At 51.6% G+C, this 13,127-nt stretch overlaps 4 protein-coding genes across 4 annotated transcripts; all 4 read left to right on the forward strand.

Annotated features, from left to right (window-relative positions):
- Window positions 1–4,632: 4,632 nt before the first annotated feature.
- Window positions 4,633–5,183, forward strand: Pmar_PMAR013494 (hypothetical protein; the record flags this gene model as incomplete). The annotated part of the gene is made up of 2 exons (XM_002777406.1): window positions 4,633–4,686; window positions 4,824–5,183. 2 exons carry the CDS (start codon window positions 4,633–4,635, stop codon window positions 5,181–5,183), a joined length of 414 nt encoding a protein of 137 aa, XP_002777452.1.
- Window positions 5,184–6,380: 1,197 nt separating this feature from the next.
- On the forward strand, window positions 6,381–7,639 carry Pmar_PMAR013495 (hypothetical protein; the record flags this gene model as incomplete). The annotated part of the gene is made up of 7 exons (XM_002777407.1): window positions 6,381–6,431; window positions 6,487–6,660; window positions 6,707–6,871; window positions 6,977–7,165; window positions 7,207–7,323; window positions 7,368–7,463; window positions 7,511–7,639. 7 exons carry the CDS (start codon window positions 6,381–6,383, stop codon window positions 7,637–7,639), a joined length of 921 nt encoding a protein of 306 aa, XP_002777453.1.
- A 1,036-nt stretch (window positions 7,640–8,675) lies between these two features.
- Window positions 8,676–11,752, forward strand: Pmar_PMAR013496 (conserved hypothetical protein; the record flags this gene model as incomplete). The annotated part of the gene is made up of 12 exons (XM_002777408.1): window positions 8,676–8,879; window positions 8,936–9,878; window positions 9,923–10,066; window positions 10,167–10,237; window positions 10,292–10,481; window positions 10,600–10,782; window positions 10,827–10,877; window positions 11,037–11,230; window positions 11,276–11,343; window positions 11,392–11,463; window positions 11,518–11,580; window positions 11,623–11,752. The coding sequence occupies 12 exons, from the start codon at window positions 8,676–8,678 to the stop codon at window positions 11,750–11,752; spliced, it is 2,313 nt and encodes a 770-aa protein (XP_002777454.1).
- Window positions 11,753–12,013: 261 nt separating this feature from the next.
- Pmar_PMAR013497 (Proteasome maturation protein, putative) lies at window positions 12,014–12,774 on the forward strand (the record flags this gene model as incomplete). The annotated part of the gene is made up of 4 exons (XM_002777409.1): window positions 12,014–12,160; window positions 12,205–12,314; window positions 12,368–12,438; window positions 12,701–12,774. 4 exons carry the CDS (start codon window positions 12,014–12,016, stop codon window positions 12,772–12,774), a joined length of 402 nt encoding a protein of 133 aa, XP_002777455.1.
- Window positions 12,775–13,127: the final 353 nt, after the last annotated feature.

Genomic DNA, 13,127 nt, shown 5'->3' on the forward strand with positions numbered 1-13,127 from the left:
ACTCAGCAGTCCTCTGCACGCGGGGGAGAGCAGTTTGGCGAACAGCCAATCCCATGATAGGAGTATCGGCGTTAGCTCGGAGCAATCTGGTCCATCGCTGGGCGACTTCCAAGAAGTCTGTGCTCGATAGCCCGTTCAATATCGACGTTTCCACTTCATCTAGGAGACGTCCATTATCCAACGCTGCCTTACTTGATGCTGCCTTCCAGTAACGCTTTTTCGCCGAACACGCTTTCGCTTTTGAGCCACCACTGCGACGTGTGATGTTGCCAGGAATCATTGATAGGCTAGAAATCCTATAGGCTTATTCCCCCCAAGATAGTAGATTGTCTAGGATACTCGTAACTTGAAAGCCCAGCAAGTTCTGTGGAAAGAATCTTCTTCAAGTTGGAGCTCCTCTGGGCTTGTACTAAGAGTCCGCTAGCCAGTTTAGCCATTGATGGCACTCTACTGCGGTATGACGACGGCAGACGGTGGCTCCATTTCGATGGTTCTTTTGACCTGAAGAATTTGGACGTTTGAGATACGGTTACAGCTATTCTGGGTAATTTGCTTCTACTACAAGCCGCGGCGGTAGCACCACTACAGGCAGTACCACCACAGGCAGCACCACCACTCGCAGTAGCACCACCACAGGCGGCAGCAGCTCCTCAGGGGCTCCCACCCCGCCTGTGGCAGCGCCACCACCACAGGCAGCATCACCACCACCACCACCAGCAGTAGCACCGCCACAAGCGGCAGCTCCTCAGGGGCTTCCACCGCGGCCTGCGGCAGAGCAGGACGAGCCCTCTCCGCATAATGACATTGGGGCGGATGACGACGACGTAAGACCTGCCTCGTTGGCCACCAATACTATCTTTTCATGTCAGGTTCCCAGACCCGATGCGCCTATCCCTGAGGACTGGTTCTCAACTACTGACGGCGGCAACAGATCGGTGTGGATCGGCAACCGGCAGTGGCGGCGGACCCGGGCTGCCAACGAGACTAAATCCCGGTATTGCTGCAGTGGTTGTACAGTATCGTTGCTGATTGAGACTCGTGACGGGTCGTCGTATCTGGTTCGTGCCCCACGTCCCAATCGGCCTTCCTGTACCGCTGCTCCTGATCCTGCCCGGGAAGAGCGAACAAGATTAAGGCGCAGGGTTCAAGAGGAGGTCGCGCGAGGTGGCAATCGGCGTGATTTGGTTGCGGAGATTGTAGCAGATCACGGAAATGCTTACTTTAACACGAATGGTGAGGGAAATCTTAATGCTGCAAGGTATAGGGCTGGGAATGCTCCGGGAGACCGGCCCCGTCGCCTTGACCTTGATCGCCGGGGTTACTTCGAGGATTTCATAAGGCTTGCAGAACAACACGCCGGCCACTGTAGGGGCACGCGCGGGACCGGACAACAGATCCGATTTCTTCTGTACTCTAACGCGGAGAACCCGATGCTCATTTGGGCCACTGATCACGGTATAGCTGCTCTGAATCGTGCGTCTAGGCTATTGTGGGATGGAACGTTCTACGTCGCACCTCCTGGTTGGGAGCAGTTATGGACCGGAGTTGCCGAGATAGATGGCCACTATGTTCCTACCTATTTCGTCTTGATGACAAGGCGGACGCAGCAGGAGTACGAACGAGCACTACTGCAAACTCGTACCGACCTTGCTCAGCGTCAACTCTTCCACATTGTTAGCACATTGTATTACATAACGGACTATGAAATTGCGATGCGAAATGCATTGGTATCAATGTGGGAGATTGGTGAAGAGCAACTTAGAGGAGGTCTATGGCATCTTGGTCGCTGTTGGGTCCGTAATATGCAAGATGAAATGGCGGCTGAATACCGAGTCCCCAGGCACTTGAGAACGGATAAAGGACGGCGGTTATATCGAATATGCGGGATTGCGTGCCTACCTGTCGACGATTATCTTGCGGCCTGGCAGCACCTACTGCAGACCGCGCCGCAAGGTGCTGACATAGAGCGTTTTATAGCCTACATGGAAGCCAACTATGTAGGCCATGTCTCCGATTGAAGGACCATTGCAAGTATTCATCCCGACTCTACTCTTTGGTCTCCCGACCAGTCTACTATCTCTTTGCAAGTCGAGACCAGACCAACTGCTGCGAATGATGAGCTGGACGTGCCGGAGGTATTGCGGGCCTTATAGATAACAGGCACCCGTTTCTCCTTCAGTTGTCTGGCCAGAATCGATTCGTCACTGCAGTAACAGATTCGGGCTCTGATCCATCCACCGTTAGAGAACGTTTCCCTGAGGAACACCGACATCACGGCGTAGGGGGGAGGGTGGCGTCAAAGGTCGTACTGTCACCATCCAACAATCCAGGTACACTCGCAGGCCCGTGTTCAGCGCGGAACTCTGGCTATCGCATCACAATATGACGCGATAGCCAGGGTATATATGTATATACTATATAGAGTATATATATGAGCCAGAGTGCCAAGTCGTAGATAGTTGTAGTGAATATCATCAACCCAGCACTTTCAGGGACAGTTGAGATTTGTCGAGAGTGCCAAATCGTTGACAGGCATAGTTGAATTTAAGATTCAGGCAAGAAGTATCCATGACAGAGACGAGTTGTTGGGAGTCGGGTCGCCACGTTCCATATGCGCACTCTTGCTGACTTTCTCGCGAAATGCCAGGTCGAGTATTTGGACGTAGCCGAATAGCGAACTCAGCACATGTTGAGTAGAGCTGCCAAAATTGCTGAAACGTAGTGCGTGTCTCACACTAATTCACAATTCAGCACTTTTAAGACTGTGCTGTGGAGATATGAAAACGCAGGCGCTAAGGTTGGCGAGTAGTAGATTTCTGAGTGTTGTGAAGATGAGAACGATTGCTCAGCCGTTAACAACGGTATTAAGTTGACGTTGGTGAGAAAAGAGTGGTGTAACAAGTGCGCACTTGTCCGAGTTCGGCACCATTGCTGAGTTGCTAAGAAGTGAACCACCCCAGGATGTGCAGCCCAAATTCAATTGAAGGTAACGTACGGGGCGCAAGAATTTGTGCTGGTGATCGCGAGCACATTTTCTGGTGTTGATGAGCTTTCCATGCATACTTCCCTGTTGCCATAATGGCAATGCCATTCTAAGTATCCCTTCTACTAGAAGGCTCCTATTGGTGACCAGTCAATGTCCCTCAAATAAATTCGACAGAGCTCATCCCCTCTAACTGCTGGACTAATCAATTTTCAGAATCTATGCATTACGAGCAGCCAGTCTCCAGGCCCTGGAGTCCAGGGAGATTCGCTATACTTGCATAGACTGAGCGACATAGTATGAACTGAGCATAACCGAAAAAAATCAACTGTCAAGTTACGCAGACGGAGTCGGGCGCGCGCTAACATGAAAAATACAGAAAAAAAGCCAGGCCTGGGGATCGAACCTAGGTCATTTATGTCGTAAGCTTTCTAGTGTTATAGAAGAGGAGCTGTGAAGCGGCCCGTAAGGGCCGAGGTGTATGGGACACGTGCTTATCTCCAGTACAAAAAAGCGGGCCGAAGGCGCGCGTCTCGGCTCTGGCAGGAGCCCCCTATGTAGCCACATACGTTGGGACCGAGATCCACATACGTTGGGACCGAGATCCACATACGTTGGGACCGCTAAGCGGGATCACCTGTCCAAATCTTGCGCCGTTTCTGGTTGCCTTGAGAATTCCCCCTAAAAGTAGAATTTCGGGCGCGCGAGATCTACGCCTTGGCTTTTCTCCCATTTACCATGATTATTCCCTTTCACTCAGCGATGCGTCAAAACCAATTTTCTAGCGAATATCGATGAATCAGCATTGTTGCTGTTGCACACCAACGATCCTCTCATAAAGGTCGAAATAACACATTGCATTATTTACGTTGCTCTTTTGGGTGTGAGCGGTTAGATTCTCCTGTTGTGGCAGCTCCCGCTGTTAGATCCCGTACTAAGTAATATATGGCAGACGCCTGTTTGCAAGTGACCTCCTCAGCTGTACCGTGGTATAGTTCTCAAGAGTACGTCCGGAAAAGCACTGATCTCTGGGAAAAAAAGACGGACGTACGGTTGCCGTCTGAGTTGAATAGGAAGCTTTTTGTCTACAATTCGCGGGACACATCTTGGCGGGAAGAGCCAGTTGATCATTATTGTAAGGGTAGTATCCCGAAGTAAAGACGTAAGTCGGTCCTCGCACTCAACCGTGAGTTAAGTTTCGGGTGGTTATGGCCGCCAAGGAGGAGGAGGACGAAAGAGAGAGTTTCGCTAAGAAGCTCTGATTCTGCATGTACATAATATTCTTCCTTCCGTATGATGATAGTCGGGTTGTGTTTGTTGACAGTGATGGCAAATGAAAAACGGCACTCTCAGGGTGGTCTCGAAGAGCGGACGGCTCGATGAGTTCTTACAGGTCTTGTCTCAATGTATGATGCAGAGGCTCTTTGCCACTACATGGCGGAGAATAGCACCCGTCAGCGTAGTCACACTGGGGATCTTCTCGGTTAGGCAGTACTCTCAATGTGAGGGCTCGAGGGATTCACGCCCTGACGAGCAAGTTTCTATTTATGCTATGGGCTCGGTTGGGCCTTCTCTCGAGCGAACAAGGCGGGGGGCGCAGCGTTTGTCATTTCTACCCAATGAAAGGTGGACCCGTGTAACTCTTGGGGATGGGTTCGGTGGCGCTGTGGCAGAGAATGGTAAAGCCTGGCTGTGGAGGAAGGGTAATAGTAATGGGAAGAATGGCGACGTGGTAGTAAAGGTGGTGCCACTTCCCTCGGATGTGCGAGCCGTAGACGTTCAATCCTCGCGGACTGCACTTTGGCTACTGGGAGATGATGGTAGAGTGTATGTCGTGCAGAATGTTGTCGCTACTCGTGGGAAGAACTCTATCAGCGTGTGCCCGGGCCTGCCTCAAAGTGTTAAGTTTTCGGCGATAGCTGTCAGTGCTGGGCATTTTGTGGGCCTGGACCAGGACGGTGGAGTATGGTGTCTTGGCAGTAACTCCAGGGGACAGTGTGCGGTAGATCCTGCTATCCAGGGGGTACTGGGTGTCGCTACACGGGTCTTCTTTGGCAAGAAGGGCCTGTATGTGCGGGAGCCACGTGGAGTGAGTGTAGCAGTCGGTGACAATCATACTATGGTGTTGGACGACAATGGCGAGGTCTGGTCCTGGGGTGATGATACTCTCTTGCAGCTCGGTCATGGTGACACGAGGTAGGCGCAGGTAGCGAAGGTAGTTTTCTGAGGAAGCATCCTGGATAGGTGTGCTCCGAACAATTCATCTCCCCTAGAGAATATGAGGGAACAGAAGGCACCCTCGCATCCATCAGTGATTTATGCACCCTTCCAGACTCACTTACGGTTTACTCCAACTAAAATTGCAGATGTGCCAACCGACTTCGACCAGCAGCATACTCGGGAGCTCGCACCCCATGTAGGCCCCTACCGCCCGATCGACTACCTCCGATAGTCTATAGCGTCCATGTCGGCCTCAAGATTCGTGATTTTAGAATTCGGGCCTTGCTCCTGAGGGGATATTCGCCGGTCCGAATACGTCATTCGTCGTCATCAACGACACGCCTTACGACCATACGCCCCATGACGAACACCACGATGCTGTCTATGCTTGTGGGGACAACGAGAAGGGCCAGTGCGGCAGGAGTTTGCAAGTAATGCTGGGATATGGACTCCGACCTGCGAGAATGATTATTCAGTATTCGCAGCAGACCTTCATGCGGGTCCGACTTCCGAAGCGGATACAGGTCCAGGTGGTGCAGTGCAGTAGCGGCCATTGCGCTGCATGGGTTCGGAGGGTCGTCGGCGGCGGCGGCCCTACCCCGGCTGCTGTGGAGGAGGGGCCTGCGATGAGGGACTGGGGTATATACACATGGGGTGAGAACACAGCTGGAAGAGTGAGTCCCATGGGGGGACGGCATTTGTCGTTCATCTGCATCAATTCACAGCACAGCCCCACTCTAACTCATGCTCCCGTGCACTTCGATCTCAATTAGGTGTCCACAACAAGACGTCAAAGAGATGTGGTAATACCACCTCTAGATGTGACCAGGAACTTCCCCCGCGGTAGAGTTCGCTGGCTGGCTGTGGGTCCGTATGGTACAGCAGTCATTGTGTGTGAATCGAGTTGTCCGAGAATCACTGAGTCCGTACCCAGCACAGGATAGTGTTGGTAGAATGTACCATGTACTTACTCATGCACTATTGATTTCGCACCTGCTCTCTCCACGAGGAGCTAACGTACATGGGCCCGCTGGGTTGAATGGTCTACTACCACCTACTCCCTGCGGCTCTCATCGTTTGATTTCTCATCACAGCGGTCTCTTGTGCCCCACCGCGTTGGTGTTGAAGATCGGTGGAAACTGATCATCCTCATGTTAGCTCAGTGAGTATTGAGATAATGTCAGCCATCGATGGCGTCGACGCTGTGGATAATGCAGTTCTGCAAGCTGTACTATCGGGGGCTTCTTACTCCCTCACCGTGCTGTCACTTCTATTTTCCTCAGGCGGAGACGCTGTCTTCAATGCCATCCATAAAGCCATTTATTGAGGCCTATCGATCTGTGGTCGACGCCGATGCGGAGCTCGCCACAGCGGTGAACGACAGACAAGCCCTTTACCGGAACACGGTGGAAATGGGTACTGGTCGGAGTGCGGCGTGGACTGGCTTGAGGGGCCTGGTAAGTGATAGTTTGAGTTTTCCGTTGAGCTATTCTCTCATCTTAGGCTCCGCGGAACCCCATACTCCGGCTGCACATCTGGAATACCACTGGAGGGAAGTTATACCCAGAGGACGCAGCTGAGCGATGGGCATGGTCTGAGGCCGTCCCTCAACATCATGTTGACTGGTCTAAGGAGCTCTCATGTGGGAGGTGGACGCTCTTTATAAAGGTGGGCAACTATGAAGTGTAATTCCTCTCATTGATTGTGTTCATCGTCGGTCGATGACGTTACTATTCTTACATCCCCTCGCGGTGGGTAATTTAGTCATTTCAGGGAGATGTGGTATCGGACGAAGGCTACACTGTGGGGATCTCCAATGCTGTTAAATTCTCGGACGTGGTTGAGAGACTCCTTATCCTGGGAATATCCGATGACACTTGTGAACACAAAATCCCCGCGGTATGGGAGAGGAAGGCTGGAGACCGATACGATGGCATCCAGCTCAGTCAGGAAGGCACCAAGGTGATTGCTGCTTGTGGAAGCTTTTCGAGAAGTATGATTAGGAGCTCGTGCTGAAACTAGTCTTTTTCATGCGAGACTACCCTGGCTCCATGGTTGAAGTACCCCCAGAGATAGAGAAGATCGTCACTGGAAGACGACGTATAACGATGCCGACCTTGGTGAGGAACATCTTTGCATTTGCTGAAGTAGTTGCTTGTGTTAGGTCCGCTCTCTGTGGGGCTACATCCGACGGGAAAATCTAGTTATCGAGAATGATACCGGGGAGGTTAAGTTCAAACCGGACGCGCTTCTGACAGCGGTAAGTCACATCAAGACTGGCAATGACGATGTTGTTGCCTTCGTCAGCATCTCTTCCCTGAGGACTTGATGACGCCTGGACCGCCTCCAGAGAGGACGGTAGAGGAGCTCTATGATGCTGCGTCTCGGATGTGCAAGCCTCCCGGACCAGTAGTGATAAATCACAAGCTGAAGTGAGTACTGTAGTTAGCAATGGAGTTTCACCCGTGATATGAAAAACACTATTGAAGAAATATTTCACGGCTACTGCATAGCGCAAATATTTTCTTCACTGAGTTTTACATCACCCTACGTAAAACGCGTGAAGCTCCAGTGAATTTGATCATGGAGTATTGTCAGTTTCGATCAATTTGACCCGACGGCCTCGGAAATGGTGTATACGATACCAGTTGACCTCAGCTACTGCGACACTCCATTGCAGAACACAACATGTGGGTGGATGAAGCTGTTGATAGTGATCACTCGAGTAGTTCAGGCAGCGAACCGACGGCGAGAAGACTGGCTTCATTTCCTGACCTCAAAACCGATGCCCTCTCTGCACTGAAGAGTAGCTGCAATAATGTGAGTTGGTCTAAGCTATGATGTGGGTCGGTTTCAGCCATCATGTCTCAGCTCATAGTTGCGGCGGACCGCCTTGACTTCATGAGGGCCTTTGCCTCGGACCCGAAGGGAATTCTCGAAGCGGCCCTGGAGGGCCGACCAGTAGAACAGGCAGACCCTCGCGATAAGGAGACTCGAAAGAGGCTGCGAGAGGCTGAGCTGCTCTCCTGTGCATCGCATCTCGTAGCAACGACTATGACTGCAGAAACGTCGGAGACGAGCGCGGAAGACACTCCTCACGTGACACGTTTGAGATCAACTCCGCGACGATGATGACTTCTACTGCCGCATTGCCTTGTGAATCGAGATCGGCCCTCATTGTATACTTGCCCCTCCCCATCATTTGTGATTGTTTAACGACAACCGTCACCCTCTTGCGTTTTCCAGCTTCCAATGAGCACGGATCGGTTTAGGTTTTGATGCATGCTATGGGGGTATGGCCTCGACCAGAAGCAGTAGATTAGATCGATCGAAGCCCTTCGGTCCGGGTTTTACGTATGTTAATGGACTTCATGGCAACACCCACCGAGATTCTGCATATTTGCGCTTGTACAATAGCGGCGACTACGACCACATTCCGCGCTCTATACGGCCGTATTATATCCTCTCGGTCATGAGGGACGGCCTATGTCGGTCTACTTTGAAGAGAGCTCGGTCCTTGGAAGAGCTCAGCCCCGTATCTTCTGCTGCCTCGGCTGGGACGGGGAGAGTTGACGATATGGAAGAGGCACCTTTGAGGAAGCGGCGTAGGACCAGTAGTCTATGCTCTGAGCACTCTGCACTGGAGGAGGCTGAGCAGCTCACAGATGAAGGGCAGGTGAGGGCGCTCCGGTGACATTCTCGGTGCACTTTCGTATTGCAATATTACTCTAGATCCATCTGGGGGTACCAATACGAGAGGATGTTGGAGGGATGAGAAGAGACGAAGAGGAAGCTTCTTTCGAGTCGCCGCTAAGTCAGGTCACGAGACCTTCGTTCCTAGCAGTGTTGTCGTCCTCGGAGGAAGCTACTCGACCGGCATTAGATACTGTGATGGAGGGAGACGAGATTGACGTATGGCTCACGCACGGTCTGCCTGGCTCCACTCACTTCGATCAGGTCCACGCTGCACAATCTTCACATTCACAAGTGTCCGAGTCCTCGCCATCAGTGATGTCTCTGGGCTCCGAGACTTCGGAAGCGAGCACACCGGTTGAGGGTTCCGAATCGGAGGAGGAGAGCGCGGGCATTGGGGAAGCTGTCGAGGCACTTGAGGGGAACTCTGAGCAGTCCTCAACGAGATCGACTGATGAGGAAGTGTTGATGGAAGAAGTTGAGGTCCACGGAGGGGAGGAGCATTCTGAGGAGGCAGAAGTGATGGAAGACGAATCTGAAATGCAGGAGCTAGATATGGATAATGCAGAGTTGTTGCCCGCACATGAGAGCGAGATCGGGAAACCTGATGCGACACACGATGAAGAATACAGTGACGGGGAGGAGGAGGAAGAGGAGGAGGGGGCCAAAACGCCTACAGCTGATTCCCTGTTGGAGTACAAGGCTGTTGAAGACACCAATCTTATTGAGTCCTCATCCGAGTCGTTGCAGTTCTCGCCTGATGAGGAGGTAGAGAGCCCTCTGGGCAGCGGGCCGATCGAATGGGATCATAGTCCGACCTCTTCGGGCGGACTACCACAATTGGATGAACCCTCTTCTCAACAAAGTCAAAGTGAGGAGCTTGAAATACTGGGAAGTGAGCCGGCTGAGGATGAGGCGAATGATGAGGGATCTACGGCCGAGGAGCATTATGATCATGAGGGAAGGGTCGAAGAGCGAAGCGGTGCGAGCGCCACTGTTCATTCTTGTTTATGCTCTCCCATGTAGGAGTCCTCGATGATGCTGGAGGCGATCGAGAGGCTGTAGACGCAATGGAACCGCCGCCGATCCCAATGTCTGCCACTGGCCGGCCTCTACGACGAGCAGCAATCGCCGCATTGGAAGAGATACATGCGGAAGCTGCATCCAACAGTACGCTATTGGTTTGTTATGGGAACCTCATCCCCCAAATTCTCGTGTTATTCATCCGCCTAAGCGTCGCTCCGCTGATGAGACTGTGCTTGTTTCTCAGCTCGGCCTCACCACTTTCACTCTGCTTCTGACGCTGCGGACTTTCAAGATGAACACGGTCAGATGGCTGAGGTGACTGTAGAAGTAGTCGTTATTATCACCTTGGTAGTTTGGAACTGTGCGCAGGAGGAATATTCCCCCATGAAGACCAGTCCGAGGAGGCGAAGTCCCAGAAAGGGAAATAAGGCAGAAGCATCGACTGAATCCGTTAGTATGGCGATGAACCCATCGTCGGCTGGGGTGGTGTCCATGATGTCGAGTGAGGATAAGGAGGCTTCAGTACAGAGTCCAACAGGGTCTGCCCTGGCAAATGAAGGTAGCCTACCTTGACTATGGGTTCTGACGAATATAATATCGTATTGTTGTTGGGTTTATACTTGAAAAAATTTTTCGCTTGAGTCACGGTAAGGTGAGCCCAGGTGTTTGTTTGGCAGGCTCTATAGTTGAAGACCTCTCCTCGCTTCCGGCATCTAGTGTGCAATCAGTGCCTGTTACACCGGCACCTAGACGAACTCCACGAGGTGGAGGACGATTGACGCAGATCTCATGCTCGCCGACTGTTCGACGAACTACGAGAGCAAGTGCACTAGAGGCAATGGATAGGATCCACTCGATAGGTATCCACATCCACTGTGAAGTAGTCATCTTGCAATCTTCTCAGCTGTTGGTCGAGATGTGGCGCATGCATCGGAGTCAGGTGGAACTAGCGATGGTAAGAAGTCCGAGGAGCCTCTGTTGAATGCGTGAATTCAAAGTCAAACGCATACGACAACACGGCTCATTTAGACGCGCATCGATGCACACTATCTCACGAGGGTTCAGTTTTACCATATTAAAGCTGTTGTCTCTGCATGCTCCCTTTCACTCTTAGGAGACCGTATGGAAGCTGCTACTGCACTTCTTGAGGCGATAGGAGAAGACCATGCCCGTGCGGCAAGAGAGAGGTCCTCAAGAGAGAGCCCACCTAGCAAGTCGATGAAGTCTCGTGATTTGCACGTACCGCCATCGATTGATCCTCCTATCCACCGTCCAGTAACAGCAGAGAAAGGGGATAATGAAAGCCTGGTGGGTGTGTGATTAGTTATGGAAGTGAAACCCCGCCCGCTATAGGCGTCATCCTCGGTACGCGGTGATGTTGAGAAGGACGTGGAGGGTCTTCCGAAGATAAGACACTCAGCGTACAACTCTTAGGCATGCCTTAGCTATCATGTTTACGATATTGTCAGACGCTTGCAGGCAAAAGCTCAAGCTGACAGTTCTGCTCCGTCCTCGTCGAATACATCTCCAGAGAGGCGGAGGTGGGATACCTTCGAGTTCTCCACACACAGTGTTCACACTCATCGTCTTGATAGGAAGAGTCGATCATCGGCCACATCCTCCAGCGCTACTTCTGAAGTCACACCGACTAAAGCCCGGTAGGCCCTGTGTTGAGGCTGGTGTGGGACTGCTAACGTCAGGAAGCGTCCGGCCTCTACTGTTGCCGCGAAGTCCAAGACGAAGTCAAAAAGAGGAAGGCTTGCGGCCATTCCGGAGGAGCCACAGACCACGAAACGGCCTACGGGACGAGGAGGTCGAAATGCGGGATGATTCCCTCGACAATGATGAGCACGGGTCACCACCGTAACGTTAACTGTTTCATTAATAGTCTCAGGAGGATTATTATGTGATGCCACATTTCCGGGAAGGATTGCCGAGTTCAGCACTAAGATGTTGAGTTTGAGTTCGTTCGACTCATATCGATCAACATGGCGAGCGCTACATGCTCGAATGTGCTCCACCTGCCGTAGCATTAATGGTTTGGGATTGAATTGGCTCGGCGTTGCAGTGCATAGTTTTGTGTTAAAAAGCATGGACATGTCCAACAACTCCCTTCCACCTCTCTCCAATGATTGCTTCCCCAATCAGTTGATGCATGGGGAGCGCCCAGCCCCAGAGAGTGTGGGGATGAGCCATCCTGTGGAGGCGATGCAAAAGAAGAGTCTCGTCAGTGCGGAGGTGCTACATGCCTATCAGTGAGAAAGCTATGTAGCTGTCCTCAGGCTCGCACTATGGAGACAGCCTCGGTGATGTTCGGCATGAACATGCCTAGCAGAATGCTAATGGAACGTAACCTCCTCAGTACTTTTCATCGACTGCCTGGTGCTGGACCGTAATATCCTACTTAAGGATGATGGTGGTCAACGTAGTCGTCTTTGATTTCAGGTCGAGCCTTCTGGGTCTAGAGACTGTTATGGGGATGGACGACACCATAGAGGCGGCTGATTACATGAATCGTAATAGGGTTGTCCGAGTGTGTACTGTAGTATCTAGTATAATTACTTTATGCAGCGTTAGTAGTTAGGAACTACGTTGGAGAATAGTAGCTTCTGCTCAGTACAGTTGACCGAACTGCTCTAGCTGGATGCCTAGTTGGTGTTAGAACACGTATAATTAATTTTAAATAGTCACTACATAGTAATAGTCATTAGAGTTGTGTTTCCCTCTTCCACACAATCCAGGCCTACGCAAAGACATTCGCACTTTCTTTCTCCTCAGTTCCTGAGAGTTCACCATTCCCGCGCAGCAGGAAACCGGTCCATGATCAGATGGAGCAGAAGTTAGATATGTGATTATGGGATGATTGGAGTCAGATATACCTGAGAGCCATCGTAGTACTAGTTTCAATACTCAACATTTGCGTTTTCGTTAAGTATTCAACTCAAGGCTTGCGCACGTACTAGGTGTCTGCTCTATTGGATCTATCCCAATTGGCTCTCTGAGAGTTTCTGTCTCAAACTTTCAACTTAAGATTACGAAGGCGGTCGTGGGATCAATGCGAATACTACGGCTCTGTATTTAGTGTGTCCGATTGCGACGTGTTTCGGCATGTCTGATCCGGAAGACAATGCGTCGGCGTATAGCGAGCCTCGTCGAGGTCGCCATTCATCACGGACGAGGAGTCGGTCTGGTAGGCGAGCCGAGG

This window comes from Perkinsus marinus (assembly GCF_000006405.1).
Source record: "Perkinsus marinus ATCC 50983 genomic scaffold scf_1104296951948, whole genome shotgun sequence".
Classification (NCBI taxonomy): Eukaryota; Perkinsozoa; order Perkinsida; family Perkinsidae; genus Perkinsus; species Perkinsus marinus.